General features: G+C 44.1%; 3 protein-coding genes across 6 annotated transcripts in view; 1 reads left to right on the forward strand and 2 right to left on the reverse strand.

The window, feature by feature from the left end:
* LOC119165378 (sodium-coupled monocarboxylate transporter 1-like) overlaps window positions 1–3304 on the reverse strand; it is a 59448-nt gene extending 56144 nt beyond the window's left edge. For both annotated transcript variants that reach the window (XM_075871688.1, XM_075871687.1), the window contains exon 1: window positions 3006–3304. In XM_075871688.1, coding sequence (XP_075727803.1) covers window positions 3006–3125 — 120 coding nt within the window. In that variant the 5' untranslated portion in view covers window positions 3126–3304. The remainder of the gene's footprint in view (window positions 1–3005) is intronic.
* LOC119164417 (deoxyribonuclease-2-alpha) overlaps window positions 1–26290 on the forward strand; it is a 194708-nt gene that overhangs the window by 58893 nt on the left and 109525 nt on the right. The gene's annotated exons all lie outside the window — the stretch shown is intronic.
* The window catches only part of LOC119164416 (sodium-coupled monocarboxylate transporter 1), an 84275-nt gene continuing 71133 nt past the window's right edge, over window positions 13149–26290 (reverse strand). The window contains exon 16 of the mRNA XM_075871689.1: window positions 13149–18162. Coding sequence (XP_075727804.1) covers window positions 18043–18162 — 120 coding nt within the window. The 3' untranslated portion in view covers window positions 13149–18042. The remainder of the gene's footprint in view (window positions 18163–26290) is intronic.

Below are 26290 nucleotides of genomic sequence, written 5' to 3' on the forward strand. Positions count from 1 at the left end.
TCGTGGAAACAGCTCAAAAACGGGACGGAGTAGCGGTAACACACCACACAAGCGCATTTGTGCGAAAAACCTCAAGACACAAATACGTCGAATGCGTTTGCAATGTCATTTACGACATTCCCGTGTTGCCCCGCCGCGGGACTAGTGGCTAAGGTACTCGGCTGCTGACCCGCAGGTCTCGGGTTCAAATCCCGGCTGCGGCGGCTGCATTTCCGATGGAGGCGGAAATGTTGCAGGCCCGTGTGCTCAGATTTGGGTGCACGTTAAATAACCTCAGGTGGTCGAAATATCCGGAGCCCTCCACTACGGCGTCTCTCATATTCATATGGTGGTTTCGGGACGTTAAACCCCACATATCAATTAATCACATTCGCGTGTTGCTGTTCTTGCGTGGGACAAAGCAGCCGCTGTTTGAACGATTAGTCCGAAGCATGCGTGAAATCTCAATTTCTCAAGCAGCGAATTGGCGGCTCGTTTGTTCGCATGGCTGCATTATACTCTTCAGTTGCTTTGAAGGGCTCTAAAGATATTGCCACCTGGTGTTCTGTGCCAGTGAACAGTGAGCCAGTTCTGTGCCAGAGAACGAAGACGTGAACAAGCAACTCGTGCCAGCGGAGACGTCCTTCTTCGTGTCTGAGATTTTGACAGTCGCGTCTCCTTGTACGTTCCTTCGAGCTCCTAGCGCGTGACAATATTAAAATCGGATTCAGCGTCTAATTGATGTTGTCTTTCGTATCAGGCAAAATGAAATACGATAACTCTCAGGCAAAAAGAAATTAGATATTTTTAATTAACTAACTTTTCAAGAAACGAAGATAGACAAAAATTTCAATGAGAAAGTTGTGTATCAGTTCGCGAAACGTTCAGTGAGACAGCTTTGATCTTTATATCTGTTAGGTATTAGTGTTCTTTTGCTAATTACAATTGCCCGCGAAATGCAAAAAATACCACGTGACGAACCCGCACGTTCGTACGCGGAACATTAGGGAATGTTAGAATCAATGCGTTGATTCTAGTGCTCCCTAACGTTCCGCGTACGAACGCCCACAGATAGCATTTGCCCCATTGCTCTGTCTCGGCAGGGCCACAACGATGGTGGTGGCTTTACGAGGAACACGTTTTGCTATCGTCCACAAAAACGATAACCGCTGTGACTGCTTATCGCTGTCATGAAACAGTGTGAGAGAAGCGTGTCGCTCGTACGAGGAACATTAGGGAGCTCTAGAATCATCGGGCTCATTAACGCGTGAGTGGGTTTGTCACGTGGTATCTTATGTATTTGTGGGCATTTGCAATTAGCAGATAAAGACTAATACCTAACATATATAATGTTCAAAGCTGTCTAATCGGACGTTTTGCAAAGCAATCTACAACTTTCTCATTGAAATTTTTCATCTATCTTTGTTTCTTGAAAATTTAGTTATTTAAACATATCTAATTGAAGAATATTTGAGAACACAATGATAGTCTTGACAACTCCAGGCAAAGGTGAGTAACGTGCATTTGGTCGCGTCGTAAATACGTGTTCCGGCGTATTTTTTAACTCTGGCTAAATTTACGTGGGACACCCTGTATAGTCTTGGTGTATACTTTCCGGTACAATCAACATGCGCCAATAATTCGTGAGTGCTTCTGCTGTGCATTATCCCTATCTTGTCCTGTTTTTGCAGTTCCCGCGAAGCCTTTTCTGATCTTGATTTCTGTATTGGGGCAAAAATATTACATTTCAGAAGTTCCTTAGATGGAGCGGGTGGAGTGTATAAATAGGCCCTGCTGTCGGGTTTTTACGAATGCTAGATTACGCAGTATGCGAACAGCAACTGGCAATATAAACTTCCACTAGGGGCACGGCATGTCAAATTAAAGCACATGTGTGGGCCTGGAAATCATACATACGTTTAATTGGCGTTCGGCAGCTGGTGCGTGCTTGCGAAAACGTGGGAATTGTCATTATCGACTATTCTTTGAAAAACAGCCTTCACTGAGGGAAACCTACAAGAAACGGGCCTCAATTATAGTGGCATGAACGTCCAGCCTATTCGTTACAAACGGTAATAAATAATTGTAGTTGGACGTGTTTGAAGATAACTTCGCAACAGGTGGCTTACCCAGCACGTCGTGTGCAGACAGCTTTCGCTGCAGAAGGCTTCGGAAAAGGACAACCAACCACTCGCTTCCTTGAGCTGTATCGTTCGTTCATACTGTGATGTACGTCTTCGTAGTTCCGAAGAGTCACGATTTTTACTAGATAAGCATTATTATTATACCTCCAACACAAACATTCCAAGATAAACGACGTGCTTTTAGCAAGGGACACCATCTATAATGCTTACCTTAAGTAAACCACCGGCCATCGTAGAACTGGCAAATTCATTCATTACAATAGCAGTGCTGAGCTAATGAGTTATTTATACGTGAGCGACGACTGATTTAAAAAAACAAATTACCTGAAATTTCTGACAGTTTCGTTCTGCAAGATCCTCAATCTGTCTTTTTTACGTTCTTTTAAGCGCGCAATCGTATATGGAGACTTGGAGCAGTTCTAATTCAATGCACTGTTAGCGGTAGCAGTCAGCGAACAATAAAGTTCGATCGTGTCTGCAAAAATGCCCTGATACAATGTATTTGGCTATTATCCTTTTATACGTAGAGCTCGTCTTTCCAATCATGTGACCATAGTTAACCAATACTCCATGCCGTAGTGCACCTCGGTGGAACAGCGATAATGGCACTTGTCTGCAGACTCCAAAGGTCGCGCATCCGATCCCGGCCGTGGCGATTGCCTTTGAGTGGCTGCGAACTGGTAGACGCCTTTGTACGGTGCGATGTCATTGCACATTGAAACATGCCAGAAGGTCAAAATTTCCGCTTCGGCATCTCTATGGCATCTTTCATATTCACATCGTGGTTTGGGATGTAAAACACCAGATAACATTGTTCATATTATCAAAAGTCGTACACCAAATGGCTTGGTGCTTTCAGTGCGCTGTGTGAAAGACACGTACCTGACGGTCCCGTCCCTTGAAGGAAAAGTAAAGACCGACGAAGTAACCTGTTGCCGTGAGAAGGCAAAAAACTACCATGTCAGCGATGCCGAGGCCTTCTTTGGAATCCATGTCGTTCATCACAGATAGCGTCACACAGATTTATAAGCGTTTATTTGTAAGGATCAGTTCATCGGTTTTCACCGGCAGCACTTCCAGCAATCCTTAGCTTGCACCTTCACTTCACGTACGAACGGACTACTGAATGCCAGACCGCTCATGTACGTCGCCTTGGGCTACGAGTGATGTCTCGGCAAGATATCAGACCACGTGAGAAGGACGTGTTCTATTCAATTCACTCTCTCCTCCCAGTAACTTCAAGCTGCGCCGTGTATGTTGTACGTAAGCAAGAAAAAAACGCGTGCGAAACGCAGTCGGATCATTTATGTATTATTATCAAGTTAAAGGACTCTGAATGCGTACAGCTGGCGGTTCCATGAATAAAGTAAAATAGCAGCTGCTAAATGCGTTGCGTGCTTTGTGGATTCTCCTGTTGTCTATTTGAATCATTACGCTGCACAACGGATGTCCCCCATATGTGCATTGCTCTTTGTACGATCGAACTCTATAAGTATACAGAGGTACGTCATCGGAGGGGGACGTTTTCTTTTTTTTCTGCAAAATAAATTTTACAAACACCCTAGGTCTGCGCGGAACACTCATTGTTGACACAGGTAAGCCTGGAAAAGTTGCTTTTCCGCAGCCTGTTCTATTCTTTTTTTTTTTGCGATAAGAATTACTAATAGATCTTCAAGGTGTCCGCTAAGACATAGTATTAATAATAATTTCCAAAAAGTATGGAAGCACCAACTACGCCATTATTCCTCATATTAGAGCTCATTTTGCAGGTACACTCACTCACTTTTCCAGCCATTATGTTGATACTGCATGTGGCTGATAACAACTAATAATTATGGCTGAGTTTTTGCCATGAATGAGAAACATAAACCACACAATCAGTGGAAAATTCGTGTTGTGTGGCACTTGGTTATAATTTGCTCTTTTACTGCTCATGCTACGAAACTTAACGCAACTTCTTGCTCGATTTGACGACACCATAAAAATTTTTTTCAGGAGAGTTACAACTACTGGCATCTCTCGGTGGTAAAGTACTCGGCTCCCACCAGATGGCCCTGACGGCCCTGGTTCTATTCGTTTTTCAACGTGAAAGTGTTCTATGTAGGGGTCTACGAAGATTTCGCTGACATAATTCCAACACGGATATGACGTTCAAAATGTATACTACCAAATCACCAAAAAAAAAAGCTTGAAACATGTTTGCCGCCGGAAGATACACCCACTGCCCCTCGCTCCAAAACACGTGGCACCAAGCGACTATAGGCCACAAAGACTACGTTCTCAAGTGAAATCGTGAGCACCGCAGCGTACCAAAAACGCCAGGCCTACGAGAAACACACAGCGCAGTCACAGCGAAAGCAAGAAGAGCGGCCTTTCAGAGTCTCTTCTTAACTCTTTGGGTTACTGCTACAAGCGCATTGCTGGGTACCCACTACGCCAAATTTATTCATAGTTTACGTAGTGAGCCAGCATACACTATGCTATCCTTCGTTTTTCTTTAAAGAAGCGTGGCATTCGCTACACAATTGTTAGAAATTTTGTGCAATTTTCTAAGCAGTGCCTGATAACAATGCAGAATTATGCCTGAAGTGGGTATACGCCACAGTTAAGAGGTGATAAAGAAAGTGTTTTCTAATCAATTGGAGCATTGAACGACCCACTAGTAAATCGATTCGCATTGTGTGACACCTGGCTGTTCCTTTGATGTTTTAAAACGCTTTATTACTCATAATAACGCGATTACTTTCCCGATTACTAGCCTATCTAAGGCCAGTTTAAAATTAAGTTCCAAGCACTGGCGTGCCTCAGTGGTAGAATACGGGGCTGGTACACAGCGCACCAGGGTTTGAATCCCATTGTGTCATTGGTGTTTTTATTTACTGAGTTTTTGTTCTTTCGATACTTCCTACAGACACCGGTGGTGGTGGCGGACAACTACGGCAGTGCGCGTGACCTCCGTTCTTATCTCCAAAGAGCTTTCGCTGTAGTGATCTGGGCTGCAGCCCATGCATTGCTTCCCTGTAACAAGGTGGCCCAAAACCGGGCTCGAGCATTCATTTACCGAGCCGTAGTTCATTTACCGACCGGAAATGTGGCTAGCGACGTGCACAGCCAGAGGCCATCGGTTAACGACCGCGTGGTGGAATTTCAAGAGACTACGAAACATCGTATAGCCAGATAAATCTCTTTCCTAGCACACAAAAAGTAAGAAAAAAAGTCATTTGGAGGCAGCTGCAAACGAATGCCCTCCTAACGCCATTTATTCTATCGCACAACAGCCCGTCAGTTTACTTCAACTCTTTCACCTCGTTATTCAGAATGACTGAGTGTGCGGCATGCGATGCTTGCAGCAGCTTTGAAAATGTCGAACACCTGGGGTGCCACTGCCTAGATTTTCCTCAGACAGACAAATACTTGACAACGCATTGCGGCGACTAAATCATTGGCCTCTTTCTGTACAGATGCTATTACAGCACCATTCACATCCCTCGACAGCCCACGAGGCAGTGAAAGCCATTTTTTAAGTTTGGAGGACGTCTGGTTTTGTGGAACGCCTCTGACTAGCGTTGGATTTTTATACGCAGCACGAAATTTACTGTCTGCCTCTCCTTTTTTCTTCCCTTTTCTTTCCTCCATCTCGTCTTTCTTGTCCGTTTTCCTAATCTCCCAGTGTAGGATAGCTAACAGGATGTCTTTCTGGTTAACCTCCTTACCTGCTACCTTTTGTTGCTTCCTTTCCTCCCTGTAAACACTGCCACAGAGAGAACGTCAAGCTTTATCATATCACATAGGGCTACCCAGAAACGCAGTGACATCATCGTCCCCAGGTTTCACGTATAACCCACCCCTCATCAGTGACAGACCACGCTGCCCCACACCCACCCGCCAACACAAGTGTGGGTCAGACAGGAGAACAGTGGCACCGGCGGTTGCAGAGGCGGCCGCCAGAGCCCTAAGCCTTTTAGCGATCTGACCAACAGTGTCCTTCTCGCAAGCTGAAGATTAGCTTCTTGTATGTAGCACGCGAAAAATGTTGCTCCATCTCCTCCTCACCATATTAATTATGTACATTATCTACAGGTGCCGGAAAACATATATTCAGTGCACTAGTGAGATTGCGCGAAGGAATCACCTTCAAGGTCGTCGCCCTGCTGATAGCGATACGTGCACGCCCCCGCCTGCACTTTGCCCTACAGATGTCATCGGCCGTGCGCGCGCTCACATCTCGTCTTGGGGCGGTTTCTACGCCTTCTGCTTTCACCCCAAGGTAACTTCAAAGTTTGCGTGCACAAAGATTGCTTCACTCGCTGCAGCCGCCACGTTTTCTCAAGGAGTGTGCTCTTCAAACACAAAGCATCTATGATAGTAACTTTTGTTAGTTCGTGCTCGTTCCTAGTGCATTCCTTGCGTGCAACGTTTGTGGTTGAGCAGCGCACGACAATTTTGAACTGTTTGCCGTTCTTAGCGTGATATTATTTTTGTTGCTATCGCATTCATTGCTTGGCCTTCGCGACAAAACAATGCAAAAGAAACGCTCAATCAACTCTGTGAAGCCACGTTTCATCTTTGTGTTATACCGATTGCTATGACGGAACGATCGCTCATGCTTCCCTTTATCAATAACCACGAAAGCGGTTTCAAACGCCAATGGAGGCGAACAAGAACGGCTCCAAAAGTGGCTCGTTAAGCGATATGGTAAAAGCATTCGCTGTAAAACAGTTCTTAAAGTAATTTCGAAGCATTTCTAAGCAAACTTCGGTCACTTGAGCGTATCTATCTATCTATCTATCTATCTATCTATCTATCTATCTATCTATCTAGCTATCCACCTGTGACTTTTAACTCTCCTGGCCGTCTCGATAATTGCCTCACTACCGAAATTGATATGGCATAACATGACTATGATGAACATAACTGACTAGTTATAAAATCATAATCATGACGTCATGAATGTCAGGATTTACATTTCATGATCTTGCTGTTCTTGCGATGGCTTCGTTCACGTGACATTTTGCAAAACTGTTATGGTATGACATGACTGCATAGCGAACATAAGTGACTGACTCTTACGTGGCAATCATGACATGCACTTCTTGATTTTCATGTTATGACTAGTCATGACTGCACACCATGCTCATGGTGCGCTCGTGGTCGCTTCACTCGTTCCACATACACCAAGTTGGGCATGAAATGACGTGAATAAACGATGAAGGTAAATGACACGTATAAACATAATAATTATGATATGTGTGTCATGTAAAACATGACTACATGCTACGCTTAGCTTGCTCGTGGCCATTTTGCTAGCTTTATGTATATACGACATTTGGTATCACGTGACGTGAATAGACGACGAATGTAAATGACGCGTCTAAACATGATAATCATGATATCGGGGTCATGTGAAACATGAATACATGCTAAGTTCATAGGTCGTTTTGCTTGCTCTGCATGTAAGAATGTTGGTATTACGTGACTTGAACAGGCGACGAAGGTAAATGACACATTCAAACTTGATAATCATAACAAGGAAGTTATGTACGGCATAATCTACGTCCACCTCATAACGTTGCGCTCATTTTAGGTTACATATGAACATTCCTTATTTGTGCTTCACCTGAAATTGATTCCTACCGTATGTGGAATCTACCAATTTCTGTTGCTTCATGTCACATTCCGGATTTTCTGTGCACTTATTGAAAAAAAAGACATTATATACAAAGTGAAGATTCCAGCATTTGCGTCGTTGTGAAAAAAAGCAATAAGGCATGAAATTTCAGTGTTGCAATTTCTAAAAAAAATGCAGAGAGCGTCACGCAGATTCCCTTTTTTATAACACGCACTGTTTTTGACCCTCTAATCTTGGGTAAAAACAAACTAAAATAGGTGATGCGTCTTGTCAATGACACCAGATTACTTGGTGGCACAATTTTTTTCTTTTTTTATAAATTCCAAGGCCACGAAATTTGCTGCATCAGGTACAGCTGGTTCTTATGCTTTGTGCTTCAACATTCTGGATACGAAAATAGAAAAACGGGTGCTTGCAGCTTCTATTTACCGAGAAAGCTAAACATTGTTCGCAAAAGCTTTGAATGAGACCGCCATAAACCTCTCCAATTGCCGACAGAATGACTGACAATAGGTTTTCATCTTCATTCACAGTTCACTCACACTGTTGCTCTACTGATAAACATGGTTTCTGAGCTTTTCAAAGCGCTCGCTGTTGCTTATGATCTGCCACATTCTATGTGGTCACTCTTGTTTTGTTTCTGTTTTTTTGTCATGCGATGCAGCACTGCGATTTGAGATGCCCTTGCCTTGATAATGGTGTGGCACAATAGCTGATAGAAAACAAGAGCGCGCTAGTTGAGAACACCGAAGCGTCCGGCTACACACGAGCACTGAGCACCTAAAAGACGGAGTATGACAGCTTTGGGCGTTTCCTTACGCCTTCAGGTCCGCTGCCTTCTCCATGAGAACGAGTTTACAAAAACATTCTTGCGAACATTGTAATGGTTTACAAGAAAACGAAGTAGAAATGACCATATAAGTGTAGACAATAAAAGCCGAGAACGAAAAAGCTAACACAAGTTTGTGGTGTTAGTAATGATGCAACCGTTAAAGTAGGCTTTACAAACGCTAGATCACTGCTCGAATTCAAAAAAAAAACTATTTGGACAACACTGATGTGGCTACTGTAAACGTTCCTGGCAATGGTGGTCGTGTCACTTATGTAAATTCTCTGCACTTTCCGCAGGTTGTGTCTGCAACACACAAACTGCGGAAAACGCCGTCGTTGACCGTATTATGAACCTCTAAGCCACTGAACCCAAGAGATAAAATATGACTTGTTCCTTTGTCATTCCGATCGCTAAAACACCTGTTTTCACATATGCAGTTTAGCGATCATTGTTCACTGTTTCTTTCGAAGGTCGAAGAATTGACTCCCATAGCAACGACTTGCAAAATCACGCGAAGAGGAGCAAGCACCTGGAAACTTGCAGCTCTTTTCTCAAGCAGAAAGAAGGCAAGCGAGAAAACCTATAGAGGTCGAGCGCAAACTCCTTCCTCAGGTGCGACTGCAGCAGTGAACACAGTCACCTTCGCGCTCTCTCGAAGTTCAACGCTCACTAACGGTGAAAGCTCTAGCCGTACAAACCATCCCCCGTGCCGATCACAAGATAAGCATAGACGCACGAACAGTCACAGCCTGTTCAGGGGCGCGCGCATAGCAACGCTCGGGGCGACGATCTCTAAAACACGCCCCTTTGGAACTCTAGCGTTACCTCTACAGTGATAAGAACACGCTGAACTGAGAATTCTCTGAGAACCGCCAGCGGCCAATGATGTGTGAAAAGGGTTCGCCGTTCGCAAGCTGTGAAAAAATTGTTTTGAGGCCTAGTGGGTTCGCGTCGCGCGCTAAAGAGCCAGTGGTAGCTGCTTGGAATCCCAGCAACACAACTTCTTCTCGGTTTCTTCTCGCAATCTCTTGTTATATATTTTACAACGCCATGTCCGTCACCTGAATAAGTCAGCAGAACTATGGTGAAGGGCAGCATAAAGCATATTTGTGTCAAGAAAATTCAAGTACCATTTGTGAATTTCAAAACGTGTTTGGCAAAAGCTTGTGGTCTGTCTACCGACTGCACCATGCTTTTTGTTGTTTGTGGTGGTTTTTTGTTAGTTGGGTTTGTCTTTGTGTTTGTTGGGTTTGCTTCTTCTAGCTTACATTTCTTTCTCTCATTGTTGTTTCAAGTCCCTCAGCAATCCCGTGTTTTCTGAGAGGATGTAGAGAGACATGCCGCCCCTGTGGAGGTGCCGCTGTTGCTATGCGCTACTTTGCCATCACATGATAGCTGAGAAAATGTGAAACGATAGATAGATAGATAGATAGATAGATAGATAGATAGATAGATAGATAGATAGATAGATAGATAGATAGATAGATAGATAGATAGATAGATAGATAGATAGATAGATAGATAGATAGATAGATAGATAGATAGATAGATAGATAGATAGATAGATAGATAGATAGATAGATAGATAGATAGATAGATAGATAGATAGATAGATAGATAGATAGATAGATAGATGGATGGATGGATGGATGGATGGATGGATGGATGGATGGATGGATGGATGGATGGATGGATGGATGGATGGATGGATGGATGGATGGATGGATGGATGGATGGATGGATGGATGGATGGATGGATGGATGGATGGATGGATGGATGGATGGATGGATGGATGGATGGATGGATGGATGGATGGATGGATGGATGGATGGATGGATGGATGGATGGATGGATGGATGGATGGATGGATGGATGGATGGATGGATGGATGGATGGATGGATGGATGGATGGATGGATGGATGGATGGATGGATGGATGGATGGATGGATGGATGGATGGATGGATGGATGGATGGATGGATGGATGGATGGATGGATGGATGGATGGATGGATGGATGGATGGATGGATGGATGGATGGATGGATGGATGGATGGATGGATGGATGGATGGATGGATGGATGGACGGACGGACGGACGGACGGACGGACGGACGGACGGACGGATGGATGTGCTCAAAATTGCCGAAGTTCGCTACAAAATGCTTCGCATTTTAAAAATAGCGCTTGACTCTTTTTCAAGAGTTCTGGCTCGCCACGTATAGTTAGATTTCACAGAACTTCTTGATAGCAGTTTTAAATCGTACGTATTCACCAACACGGCGGCCTTGATGGTGTAAAGGCAGCATAAGCACATCGCGCTGAGCCAGCTTCAGCATGATACTGATGCGGCCGAAATGCTATTCACCTCAGTGCGACAATAACACATGAACTTTCAAGGAATATAACGACTGTATCAACGCATGACGTCAGAAACAATGCGTGTTATGAGGTGGACAAACATAGAGGTGTCACTGAGGTCAGTTCAAGCCATCTGACGCAGGACAAGGTTAGACTAAGAAGAGCTTCGCTACTAAAAATGGATCTGGGGCTTAAACAAATCAGAATGAAACTTCAACACTGAACATCTAATTCGATTCTGTACTATAGAGAGCATTGTTCATGCTGCTACTACTCAGAAGCTGTGTTTTAGGCGTCGCGCTTCGGAAGGAAACATTCGTATGGAATTACAAAGCATTCAAAGTGTCAAGTATACTCAATTTCAATTGAGGAATTTTTGGGTATACACTTGTAATGTTTAGTTTTTAGAATGTATCCCGTGGTCCTAAATAATTGTCGAAGGTGGTTTCTTACTATTTTCGTGACGTCCTTTGAAGGCTACAAGTTTTTTAGAAAGTTGTGAATACAATGCCAGTTGTTTCACCGAATTGCACTGATTAATTTTTGTCGTACTTCAAATTAGCACTCTAGCACTTACCATAAAAAATTCAGAATGATGATGTTACGGGGAATAAGTATACACTGGTGAGCAAATTCGGACTGGCGAATATACTGGCGAGCTAATGCGCACGACGCTGCTGCAGTCCGAGCACGTTCCCGTTCAGCACTTCGTCGTCGTCATCCTCAGGCATCTACTTAGCCCGTGACATTACCCGCTGGCGGCAGAAGCACCGTCCCGGTGCGATCAATTCTCGTGGCGTGAGAAGTATGGTTTAAGCCGTGAGACGTACACTATATCGGTCGGGACTGAAGCTGGTACTGACGTGGTATGGAGTGGAGCTATCTCATAGGTCACGGTGATGACCTTGCGTATGACGCGGTAGGGGCCAACGTAACGGGACATTAGTTTATCGCTCAGACCAACACGACGTGATGGTAACCACAGCAAGACGAGTGATCCCGGAGAGTTCTGTACGTCGCGGTGCCGGCGATCGTAAGCACTCTTTTGGTTAAGCTGCGAGGCACATAAACGATCCCGGGCGACTTGGCGGGCGATGTCAGCTCGGGCCAGGGCATCACGAGCATAAGCAGGCGATGAAGGGGCGTCAGATTGGAGCATGGTGTCCATGGGCAAAGGCGGGTCATAACCGAACAGTAGGTAAAAAGGGGAAAATCCAGCTGTATCATGACGTGAACTATTGTATGCGAAGGTAACGAAAGGTAAGTGGATGTCCCAATCTTTGTGATCCTTGGAGACGTACATCGCTAACATATTCGTCAAGGTACGGTTGAGGCGTTCCGTGAGGCCGTTGGTTTGCGGATGGTACGCTGTAGTGAACTTGTGGTGGGTAGAGCAGGATCGCAGGAGCTCGTCGACTATTTTAGATAGAAAACAGCTGCCGCGGTCGGTGATCAACTGACGAGGGGCACCATGACGCAGAATGATGTCATGAAGAAGGAAATCGGCTACATCAGCAGCGCAGCTGGTGGGGAGGGCGCGTGTAACGGCATACCGCGTTGCGTAGTCGGTAGCAATAGCAATCCACTTATTACCGGTGGCCGACACGGGAAAGGGTCCTAGAAGATCGAGGCCGACTCGGGAAAATGACTCTTCTGGTACTTCAATGGGCTGGAGGGTACCAGCAGGTCTCAGAGCAGGTGTCTTGCGGCGCTGGCAGAGGTCGCATGCCGCAACGTACTGTCGCACAGAACGGTAGAGGCCAGGCCAAAAGAATCGGCGGCGAATGCGGTCATACGTGCGTGACACCCCTAGGTGTCCAGCGGAGGGGGCATCATGCAGCTGGGCCAAAACGTCTGAGCGAAGATGCACAGGAACAACGAGTAAAAGCTCAGCACCATCAGGGCGGGTGTTGTAGCGGTGCAAGATGTCGTTGTGAAGAACGAACAGTTGTAAGGAGTGGTCAGGGTGGGGAGAGTGCAGACCATTGATAATAGCACGCAAAGAGGGGTCGCGGCGTTGTTCAGCAGCTATGTCGGTGTAGTCGGTAATTGAAAGAACGAGGGCCTCTTGCTCATCTTCCCTCGTGTCAGGAGGATCGACTGGGTAACGGGACAAGCAGTCGGCATCCTTGTGAAGATGTCCATTCAGCACTTCGCCGTCGTCATCCTCAGGCATCTACTTAGCCCGTGACAGTATGACCTGATTATTAAACAACAGTTTTTATTAAACAGTAACAGAACCTTGGCCAACATTTTATAACTAAAAAGTTCTCGCTTGCTGGAATGATTCGCGTTTCAAATCAAATTCATTTCCTCACTACAACGAGAAGTGATGAGCACGATAAACTAAAACCCATACAACTTGAGGGGCTTCTCAGCCCCATTTCTAGGCAGAAACAGAAAGGAAACGAATGAGAAAAACCATCACGTCCTGTAGAACCGAAGTAATGGAATGTTCACATTCAGATTTCAAATAATACAATTTTAAATGTACCTAATTAACGCATGTGGCAGTCCATAAACTATGAGATGCTTGAGCACACAGAAGTAAAGACAGAAAACATGAAGTTATCTTTCTGTGTTCTACTAAATACACAAGCCTTATCGTACAAAGTATACGAAACTTCTCACGCGACACCATAAACAACACTTCATAGGCATAGTACAAAGAAAGAGGAAACGCATTTCACATGCAAGAATACATCCCATCATAGGTACTGACGCATGAATTCACGCGGTTGATACATATTTATTCTATACAACAATACAAAGCATTGCATTGTTTTATTTTCTGTTATTGGCAAGGTAGTGTAAAATATTGCAACTCGCTGGTATAACGGGTTTTACACCTGGGTAATTTGTTATACATAAAAGCTACTTGTATTGACCGCATTATGAAATGAGAAATACGTTTCGTGCTGTCATGGTTTTCTGAATTGAACTAATTATTTCTGGAAAGATACAGAAAAACGAAGCGAAGCTAAAGGCTATTCGGTCGGACGTAGCTTCACTACACGAAATGTTAAAACGTTCAGCAAAGAGTGCTACACTGAATATTAATTATCAAAATACAAGAAGCAGCAAAATATCAGAACACAACAATAGCATAAATGCAAAAATAGGCTACATAGACATACAGAATCAGGAAATGAGGCTCTTTTCAATACAAATAAATTAATCGAATAGACACACACTTACAGTTTTATTTTTCATTCTTCAATGCTATCTCATGGTTTCTTATTATAATATCGCAACTGTGGAGCATTGGTGGCACGAACGCTTTTATAGCTTTAATTATGGCATCTTCAGCATGATTCACTTCTACAAGAACTGTCATGTCATCTGCATGTGTAATAAGTTTTACCTCATGACCAATTCTAAATTACTAATAAAAATGCGAAAAACTAATATTTCACGCAATATGAGAATTTGTGTATTGTGAAGCAGCCAGCAAGGAGTAAATGATGGTGTACATATAACATATCCATCATTATTTACTTGTTACCGGCAGGTATTTTGTAGTTTATACAGTTGCGACAGGCACTACCAGTTTTAGTTTATCAGCTATCGAAACGGCCATACTGGTGAAATACCGTGACAGCATCCACTCATTCCTTTCCGGATATTATACTGCCATCACATGTGATCTCCCCTATAGTCTCCCTAAAGCCAAATTGGCAAGAAAAAACCTAACTTTATCTTACCAAACCTTATTTTAGTTTTTTTGTAATGTCAAGGTAAAATATTGTAATAATTGTCTTGTAACTATACTCGTCACTTACGCTTATTTTTAACGGAATATGCCTGCTCATTGAAAAGACTATCTGAGTTTTGTTTTTTTCTTGTCTCAAGACTTGGAATACATTACACTTAATTCCTTTGAGCTTCGAATGGGCACAAGGCTTCTTCACGCCACGTTGAAATACAGTTTCCAAATAAGTAATTTCACCACAGGTTTCTTGTGAATATATTTCAAGTCTTGTCTTTTTATTGTACACCCTAAATTTATTACAACCACCTTTAAAATTTCAACAAGCCATTCCTCAGTGGTCAAAGCACACCCGTTTCTTTACTATATACCATGCGGACATTCCGAGTTACAACTACTAATGTATACAGTATGCTCCATTTTTTACACACAGCAGTCCACGTTTGCTAAAGCTGAAATGAAAAAAAGAACATAATCTCAAAAACATTCCACAATCCATCGTAAAAACAGGCTCTCGTGAAACCGCAGTGGATAACGCTGTACGCAAGCCAAACTTACTAAGCAGCTGCAGTTCTTATACAAAGTGAAACACAGAACAATGAAATTGTGGACCATCTTCCCAAAGGGAACCTTGATAGGATGCGAAGCAGCATTGGTGCTCACGGCGTCAACCCGGTTGAAAGGGATCCCCCGCCGCGGTGGTGTAGTGCCGAAGGTACTCGGCTGCTGACCCGCAGGTCGCGGGATCGAGTCCCGGCTGCAGCGGCTGCATTTCCGATTGAGACGAAAGTGCTGTAGGCCCGTGTGCTTGGATATGGGGGCACGTTAAAGAACCCCACGTGGTGGAAATTTCCGGAGCCCTCCACTACGGCGTCTCTCATAATCATATGGTGGTTTTGGGACGTTAAACCTCACAAATCAATTACTCAACCAGTTAAAACGGGCGTCGACGCGGTTGCTAGAAAAACGGTTAGAATCGAAACGTGGCGTAGCGTTTGCTTGAGAGAGCGTTTGTTTGAAACGCAAGAACATGGGAGACGGGTCAAGTTTCATTTAAGTTTTATCGCAGCTGAATCAGACGGGAGTGTTTCCATTCGAGACGCGGTCGAGCGTGGCGAGCAGTGGAGAGATGAAGCGAAACACAAGTGTGCTGCGAGCAAGAAGATTTAAAATTTTTTTTTAAATACCTCTAGGTTGTGAGCGGGCGCAGGAGCCGGCAGCTGCGGGTGCTACGGCAAGCATGCTGCAAGTGAGAGAGAGAGAGAGAGAGAGTGACGTTATCATGCCCCTGTGAGGGGAGCATGATGTCGACGCGCTGCGGCGGCGTTACCTACTTGACGCCGCTCCAACAGCTGTGACGAGAGAACGCTTTGTGGCGCGTTCGTATGGACGCACGCTACACATGTGAGTCGAAGCACTGCTTCGCATCTAATAATTGTGACAATTGCATTGGGAAGAGTCTTATGTGTGCAACTGCCGTTTTGTTGACAAAATTTGTTGAAAGAGAGGAAAGTGTCATAGGTAACTTGTCGAAAATGACTTCATGCGTATTAGAATGATTCAGAGGCTAGTGGCTGCAGTAGCACGACTGAAACATAAAGCACCAAATTCCAATGCCAAAGAAGTTGCTCAGGGACGAAAGTGTCCATTTAAAACTAACCAACCAGCCAGTTTGAGATGAATTTTGTTACACGAATGGTTTTATTCACGGGTGCTATTCAGCCATAAGTGCTGTACTTAAATTTTGTTGCAGAAGTTCCAAACAAAAAATGTCATCGTTATAGTGACATAAGTATCAGCTGAGCAATGGAAAAATGTAACATTAGAAGACGTATCATAAGGCATTACATGACGAGTATGTCCACAGTCAGATATTGTGGTGGGTTGTCCTACAAAAAGATCTAAAAATTAGTGAGCGAGTGAACACAAAATTATAAGAATTGATGGCAGTGGTAAAAGTATGACAGGTATGACCATATGACAGGTGAACTATTTTAGCTAGGCGCGATGCTGTAATCCTTCAAGCAGAAACGGCGTGGTTTCAGTTGCATATGTCCTCCAATGTTGTGACTTGAAGATCTTGACTTGAAGGATAGAAATATTTCTAGAATATTTACGTATTTACAGGTATATCAGAAAGTCTTCAACAATACATTGAAACCATTAGACAATGAATGATGATTACAGAGTACAAAATATAGTGCAAGAGATTCCTACAAATAGCAGTTGAAAACAGGCAGCGCACTCCATTCCACGATCTTATCTCCTCTACGTTTCTGCACCAATGTCCACTATGGTGTTCTAGTGGGTACGATGTTTCACTGCTAATCCAATGTTCACGAGATCTAATCCCGGCCGATGTGTGTGCAATAGCCATAAAGTTGGAAATGCCTGAGGTACTAAAGGTCACATTTATTAAAAACGTAGAGAATCCCAGGTTCTCGGAATCAGCGGATCCCTTCACTACGGCGTTTCTAAAAATGACACCATCGTTTAGGGACGTAAAACCGCAACACATATTATTGTATATCGCTTGTTTTCTTCCCTTCTACCACTAAATATTTTATTCCTTCTCTCCCACAACATTTTCGCCTGCGTAAAAGCTACACCCCGCCATCCTTTGCACTATGGCACTATTTTTCAAGTCATTTGGCTATTTTTCTAATGTCGTGGCAGTTCGCGTAGTTTACTCTTCTTAAAGAGACATATCAACTTTCTTTTCAGTCAGAGTCATGCGACCCAGAAAAGCGGATGTAGCTTCCTAATGGAAAAAAAGCCACACTTTTTCAAAGTGTGAGTCACTACTCACTGAGGAAAGAACTGAACTGTGGGAACTGCAAATCAAATGTTTCAAAGCGATTGCGAATCCCTCAGTATTCGAACAAACAGGAAAGGCGATTTTCTCGTGACGTTCAGCCTCAAAACACACATGTTTCACTAATTAGGACGAAGTGCATACACGATTTCTAAAAACATGTTTACAGACACATATGTGCCGCTGTCGTAGTCGCAAAGGCAGACACTATCCTCTGAACTCACTTTCTCGAGCACTTTCCAGCGAGGAGGCTGGTGAGTAAAGGCACATTATATAGCTTCGATGAGTTACGCATACCTGTTGCTGCCAACGCAGCAGTTTGGGCTTTTTCCTCATTTATACAAAAGAAAACTAAGGCACACAGAAAAAAAACTGGTGCAGACATTCGCACGTACGCACTACTACATAGCACCTAATTGTGCAACGGCAACAGAAGGATCACAAAGACCCACATTATTGAACTACGTTTTTTTTTGCAAGTGTCGTAGTTTAGACCTACCACTTCTTTGCAAATTATGGACCTGAATTGAGTTACGGGCAATCTCCACTATTGGCTATCACAGGGGCTCCGACGCTAACTGCCCTTGTAGATCGGGACAAGCTCGGCGTCCAGGTGTGGACTTCTCTCATTTTCGTCTTCACATCCGTTGGGCTGTAATAAGAAAGGTCCGTTCTTGATTTCTTCTTCTTGGAGCTGTGAAAGGAAAAAGAACGCTGAACCACTCGTAGCATTTTTAAGCTGGAAATCGTTACTGCTTTAGAGCAACTGGATTGTTTAAACACAAGTGCAAACATACGTAAAACGACACTGTCCACAGTTGGGGGTGAACAACGAACAAAGAGCAATTCTATATACATAAGAAATGTCGTTGATCAAGTGAAACGAGAGGCTCGATTTTCCGTATACAATAATTATGTGCTGCGAAATATAGCATCAGAAAAGCTCCGCGCAGTTTAGCGAAAAAGATACTTATGCTCTAAACTGAAACACTTTTGAAGTGGTCCAAGCACAACTTCACTTCTTACAGTAACGGTTGTGGTCGAAAACGCATATGGCCACTGTGGTTCCGTTCTTGCTGTCCATATTTCTGTTCATTTGCGAGCTTCCAATGAGCTGGGAAATTTTGTGACCATTCACTGATATAATGTTAAAACATCTGGCACGCGTCATGATGTTCTCATCAAGGAGGGGGGGTGCACTCCTTTAGATCAGTTTCTTATTTGGAACGAAGGTTCCAAACAGTGGCTAGTGTACGCTCTGTAGTTTCTCTTGCGTTCTCGACGTGCAATTAGTGGACGTCTTCTTTTCAAGACAGTGATATTTCACTTTGTCAATTCAATCATTTTATAGATACCCCTGCATTCTTTTCCCCAATCTGCACCGTTACACGTACAGTGCATTCGCACGACGTCCGTGACACGTTATTCGGACTGGTATCTCCTAGCAGTTTATAGTTAAAATCTATACATATATATATATATATATATATATATATATATATATATATATATATATATATATATATGTAAAACCCCTGCCGCCACAAATCTCGACGAAAACAACCAGGCCGCATGGCAAAACGTCCTTCTAGAAGCATCACTCAAGCTAACAGAAATTGCAATCAACCACAGTGAAAAACAAGTAAAGAAACTGACCAACATGACCAACGCCATTCTGCGCGACAACAACCACTTATCAAACGAGGAAATCACCCTACTAACAGAGTTCGAACAGAATAAATACCAAGAGGTCAAGAAAACTAAAATACAGAAACTTAAAAGAGACAATGTTTCCAACCCCACACTACCAGACGCTACACTGTATGACTACAACACATTCACCCACGAGGAAACTCACGGCACAAACAAGAAAACACCTATCAACACTCACTACGACGCTGCGATTATAAACCTATCAGACACGAGTTTGTCAACTGATGAAGTAAAACTATTATCTAAAGGACTAAACTTCTGCCCAACTAGAAAATCTTTCGATGAGTTTCACTTACTCCGAGACCTCGACAACTTCGCTAGAAAATTGAGGCTGCACGAATATTTCTTGGACAAGCCGTCTAACATTCCAAAGACTCCCCGCCACCAAACAAGCGATTGGACACCAAATAGTCATCGAGACAAGTGTCTGGACTTATATATTAACGCGGTCCAGAAAGATATATTACAGGAGTATCACAGACAGAAGGGAAAGCGGGAAAACATGACAAAATCCGAGAAAAAGAGTATGCAAAACCTAACATCTAGGACTGATATAATAATAAAGCCCGCTGACAAAGGAGGGGCAATTGTAGTCCTAAATACAACCGACTACCTACAAGAAGCATACCGTCAACTAAACGACTTAAAATTCTACGAACGCCTCCCAGGGGACCCGACAGAGAAATACACGCGTATTGTAGCAACAGAACTGAAGAAGCTGTTGGACGAGGGAAGAATAACACGCAGTGAGCACAAATTAATGCGGCCAGTACACCCTCGTCCAGGGCGCTTCTACATACTCCCAAAAATTCATAAACCCGGTAATCCAGGCCGACCAATCATTTCAGGTATAGGCACAGTAACCGAGCCCATATCAGGGTACGTAGACAAATTAATAGGCCACATTCCGTGCACTCTCGGGTCGTACGTAAAAGACACCTCACATTTTCTTCGAGATATTGCGGACCTGCGCATTCCGAAACACTCATACTTAGTTACCCTTGATGTGTCTTCACTTTATACAAATATTCCCCACGATGATGGCATAGCGGCATTAAAAAACACATACACAAACCATAGACAACCTGACACCCCAGATTTCTCTGCCATCGCAAGCCTCACAAGACTTGTATTAGAACTGAACTCATTCGAGTTCAACCAAGAGTACTTTCGACAAATCAGCGGCACCGCCATGGGTACCAAACTCGCACCAAACTATGCTAACATTTTTATGGGAGAACTAGAAACCGAATTTTTGTCCCAAACTCCCTTGAAACCACTCCTATACAGGCGGTACATTGACGATATTTTTCTTATTTGGACTCACAGCGAGGATGAACTGCTAAACTTTATCGATACTTACAATACTGTGCATCCAAACATACACTTCACACACACCTACTCACAAGTAACCGTAAATTTCCTTGACGTTACCATAATAATAGAAGATGATAAACTTTCCACAACCCTCTACCGCAAACCAACAGATCGACAACAGTACCTCCATTACCAAAGTGATCATCCACGCCATTGTAAAAACAGCATTCCATACGGCCAGGCCCACCGTTTTAAGCGAATTTGCTCAAAAGACACTGACTTCCACGCGAGCTCACAAAAGCTTAAACTCGTGCTCGAAAAACAGAAATATCCTCCACATGTAATTGATGACGCTATTCAAAAAGCTAGAAAACTTCAGCGTGATGACCTTCTGATGAAGCGGCCACCACAACACAACCTGCAACAGACACACCTATGTTTAACATACAGCACGAATTTCCCCAACGTTAACAAAATCCTTAAACGACATTACAACATACTGGAACAAAGTGAACGTCTAAAACGTGCATTCCCATCGGCTCCTGGCGTCGTTTACCGACGAACACGCAACCTCAAAGACACACTTGTAAACTCCCAAATCAATACTTCAACTTCCGACAGTTCATGCCGACCTTGTCTGAAGCCTCGATGTTTTGTATGCAAAGCGATGCGAGATACAAGCAAGGCAAGCAGCACACAATCCAACTTTTCAATTAACATACGAGGAAATCTAACATGCGATTCCCCTAATGTGGTATATCTACTTGAATGCAACGTGTGCGGCATGCAATACATCGGACAAACGGAAACACCCTTTAGGATTCGTTTCAATAATCACAGAGCCCACGCGAAATCAGCGCCGAATCTACCTCTATCAAAACACCTTAACCTTCCCGGCCACTCCTTCGACAAATTGTCAGTCACACTTTTAGAAACAGGATTTAAATCAAACCGGGAACGTGAACAACGTGAATCATACCTCATACACCGATTTAACACCCTCGAAAAAGGCATAAATGAAAGTCCGGGTACACTTGCAGCAATCAAAGCACTATAATATATACATATGCATTTATATGTGTATATGTACTTATGCATATGCGCATATGTATGGGGGTGTATGTGTGTATATGTAAGTTTATAATTGTAATCATAACAGTTCAAGATTTCGCGGCACTGTGGCGGCGACGAGGACTGGACAACTACAAATATCTTTGCGTGTTTCAGTGAACCACTGTCGTCTATTTCTATTTCTCTGAATAACCGAACAATAGTTGTAAGCCCGACTTGTCGAAGGGTCACCGCATGCACAACTAAAAGCCCCGAACGTGGATTCCCAGAACAAAATGCAATCACTTCAAACGCCCCTTCTCGCCTTTTGGCAACCCTTCCCCGATTTTGGCAACAAAGCCCGACATCCACATACACAACTAAACGCCCCGAACGCGGTTTCCCAGTACAAAATAGCAATCACTTCAAACGTCCTTTCTCGCAGTTTGGAAACCCTTCCCGCATTTCGACAACAAAGCCCGACATATAGAAGGGCCACCCCATACACAATTAAAACCCCCAAACGCGGATTCGCAGAGCAAAATAGCATTCAAAACGACAGACAGCGCCTTAAGAAACATTTTCTCCCGCGCCGACTTCCTGGAGCCTCGGAACGCTGTCCCCGACGCCGAATTAGTGACGGTCTTTAAAAAATAAAAAATAAAAAATAATAATAAAAAAAGCATTTTTCGCGACACGCAAGCCCTTACCTTAGCCAGGCCCCGTCTACAATAAAGGGACCGCCACCAAACTGCACTGAACGCAATACTAAGAAAATACACACTGACGACGCCACTCGCGAAGCACAGTGGAACCTGGAACTTTCTGGATATCCTTTCCTCTCTCGTTTTTCAAACTCTTTCTTTCTTTCTGTTTTTTTTCGTTCCTTCCCTCTCATTTTTTACCCAAAATACTATAAATGTGAGCGCAAACAGAATGTACCATGACTCCTGATGAAGGCCAGACTCTGGCCGAAACTGTCGAATTAAACACTTCCGTTGTTACCGTTCTCTTGGAGGATCTACTTGACTTATTGCAACGCTACGGCCATTTTCGCCACCATGCCTGCCTACTCCAGACCGGCCACCGGCGCACCTCCAGCGGAAAAAGTATCACGGAAATTTCCTAAACATGCACCAAGTACAGCTATCATTGGAAATTCACAAACGAGATACCTTCATCGACACTTCAACCCCTACGACAAGTCAACACCGGCATTCATAACGATCCGCGGAGCATCCACTTTCGATATTGAAGATGAGCTGGCAAATGTGCCACGCTCAGTAACCACGCTCGTTTTCCACGTGGGGACGAGCGAATTGGAACTGTACGGGCCGGATGAGTCCCTTCGCCGCCTTCGCCGCCTGGTAAATAACACTCTTCAAAGACGCCCGGAACTTGACAGACTAATTGTCTCATGTGTGCCACCACGATCCACCAACAGGCGCCTACAACGTTCCAACGAGAAATTCGTCCACCGCTTCAACAGGGAAGCTCGTCACTTTAATGAGACAATCAAGACGTACTGCCGGAAACCGGGCAAGGTGTCATACATCGACTATGAATTCGACCAACTGCCAGCCAGACGTTTCCTTGCTGCGGACGGACTACATCCGAGCTTCATGGGGGTAGCACTCATTGCTCAAACGCTGAAAGGGGCAATATATCGCGGGAACCTCGAGCCTGCCGCGGGGTGGTCATCCCAACCTACCACTCCCATCCAAATGCGAACAGAAGAATATCACCAGGGAACCAGAAGTCACCAACACGTTCCCGGAGCACTGCAGACCTCTGACACCACGACAGAGTTCCCAACGATCGTTGAAAGTATAACACCTCGACGCCCGATACAGCCCACCGTCATCGACAGCAGTACCGCACCTTCCCAAGAGGTGAAACCTGCCGACCAACAGAGGCGTGTTGCTCTATTGCCGACCCCACCCAAAGAAACATCGAGCAACACGGACATCCTGCCCTCAACGCTCGCTCGGAGCTCAACGCCTGCCAGCAGCTCGACGCCCGGATCATCCTTTCAACGACGAAGGCCTACACAACACACCTACAACCTGCGGACTTCTGCAGTGCCGTCCCCGCGCCCAAAAGAAGACTGACTTCCAATCTGTAAGTCCAGCTCTCTGCTCTCCGGTTACAGTGCCACTTTTCTTAAAGTAAGAAAACTCACGGATAAACGAATCAGACATGCAATGCATAGATCGACGCTGCAAGTATACCTAAATGCTAGAATAGCCCCCAAAGGAATGACACTCTCCATCACCCCTGCCGCCACAAATCTCGACGAAAACAACCAGGCCGCATGGCAAAACGTCCTTCTAGAAGCATCACTCAAGCTAACAGAAATTGCAATCAACCACAGTGAAAAACAAGTAAAGAAACTGACCAACATGACCAACGCCATTCTGCGCGACAACAACCACTTATCAAACGAGGAAATCACCCTACTAACAGAGTTCGAACAGAATAAATACCAAGAGGTCAAGAAAACTAAAATACAGAAACTTAAAAGAGACAATGTTTCCAACCCCACACTACCAGACGCTACACTGTATGACTACAACACATTCACCCACGAGGAAACTCACGGCACAAACAAGAAAACACCTATCAACACTCACTACGACGCTGCGATTATAAACCTATCAGACACGAGTTTGTCAACTGATGAAGTAAAACTATTATCTAAAGGACTAAACTTCTGCCCAACTAGAAAATCTTTCGATGAGTTTCACTTACTCCGAGACCTCGACAACTTCGCTAGAAAATTGAGGCTGCACGAATATTTCTTGGACAAGCCGTCTAACATTCCAAAGACTCCCCGCCACCAAACAAGCGATTGGACACCAAATAGTCATCGAGACAAGTGTCTGGACTTATATATTAACGCGGTCCAGAAAGATATATTACAGGAGTATCACAGACAGAAGGGAAAGCGGGAAAACATGACAAAATCCGAGAAAAAGAGTATGCAAAACCTAACATCTAGGACTGATATAATAATAAAGCCCGCTGACAAAGGAGGGGCAATTGTAGTCCTAAATACAACCGACTACCTACAAGAAGCATACCGTCAACTAAACGACTTAAAATTCTACGAACGCCTCCCAGGGGACCCGACAGAGAAATACACGCGTATTGTAGCAACAGAACTGAAGAAGCTGTTGGACGAGGGAAGAATAACACGCAGTGAGCACAAATTAATGCGGCCAGTACACCCTCGTCCAGGGCGCTTCTACATACTCCCAAAAATTCATAAACCCGGTAATCCAGGCCGACCAATCATTTCAGGTATAGGCACAGTAACCGAGCCCATATCAGGGTACGTAGACAAATTAATAGGCCACATTCCGTGCACTCTCGGGTCGTACGTAAAAGACACCTCACATTTTCTTCGAGATATTGCGGACCTGCGCATTCCGAAACACTCATACTTAGTTACCCTTGATGTGTCTTCACTTTATACAAATATTCCCCACGATGATGGCATAGCGGCATTAAAAAACACATACACAAACCATAGACAACCTGACACCCCAGATTTCTCTGCCATCGCAAGCCTCACAAGACTTGTATTAGAACTGAACTCATTCGAGTTCAACCAAGAGTACTTTCGACAAATCAGCGGCACCGCCATGGGTACCAAACTCGCACCAAACTATGCTAACATTTTTATGGGAGAACTAGAAACCGAATTTTTGTCCCAAACTCCCTTGAAACCACTCCTATACAGGCGGTACATTGACGATATTTTTCTTATTTGGACTCACAGCGAGGATGAACTGCTAAACTTTATCGATACTTACAATACTGTGCATCCAAACATACACTTCACACACACCTACTCACAAGTAACCGTAAATTTCCTTGACGTTACCATAATAATAGAAGATGATAAACTTTCCACAACCCTCTACCGCAAACCAACAGATCGACAACAGTACCTCCATTACCAAAGTGATCATCCACGCCATTGTAAAAACAGCATTCCATACGGCCAGGCCCACCGTTTTAAGCGAATTTGCTCAAAAGACACTGACTTCCACGCGAGCTCACAAAAGCTTAAACTCGTGCTCGAAAAACAGAAATATCCTCCACATGTAATTGATGACGCTATTCAAAAAGCTAGAAAACTTCAGCGTGATGACCTTCTGATGAAGCGGCCACCACAACACAACCTGCAACAGACACACCTATGTTTAACATACAGCACGAATTTCCCCAACGTTAACAAAATCCTTAAACGACATTACAACATACTGGAACAAAGTGAACGTCTAAAACGTGCATTCCCATCGGCTCCTGGCGTCGTTTACCGACGAACACGCAACCTCAAAGACACACTTGTAAACTCCCAAATCAATACTTCAACTTCCGACAGTTCATGCCGACCTTGTCTGAAGCCTCGATGTTTTGTATGCAAAGCGATGCGAGATACAAGCAAGGCAAGCAGCACACAATCCAACTTTTCAATTAACATACGAGGAAATCTAACATGCGATTCCCCTAATGTGGTATATCTACTTGAATGCAACGTGTGCGGCATGCAATACATCGGACAAACGGAAACACCCTTTAGGATTCGTTTCAATAATCACAGAGCCCACGCGAAATCAGCGCCGAATCTACCTCTATCAAAACACCTTAACCTTCCCGGCCACTCCTTCGACAAATTGTCAGTCACACTTTTAGAAACAGGATTTAAATCAAACCGGGAACGTGAACAACGT

This window comes from Rhipicephalus microplus, chromosome 8 (assembly GCF_043290135.1).
Source record: "Rhipicephalus microplus isolate Deutch F79 chromosome 8, USDA_Rmic, whole genome shotgun sequence".
Taxonomy (NCBI): domain Eukaryota; kingdom Metazoa; phylum Arthropoda; class Arachnida; order Ixodida; family Ixodidae; genus Rhipicephalus; species Rhipicephalus microplus.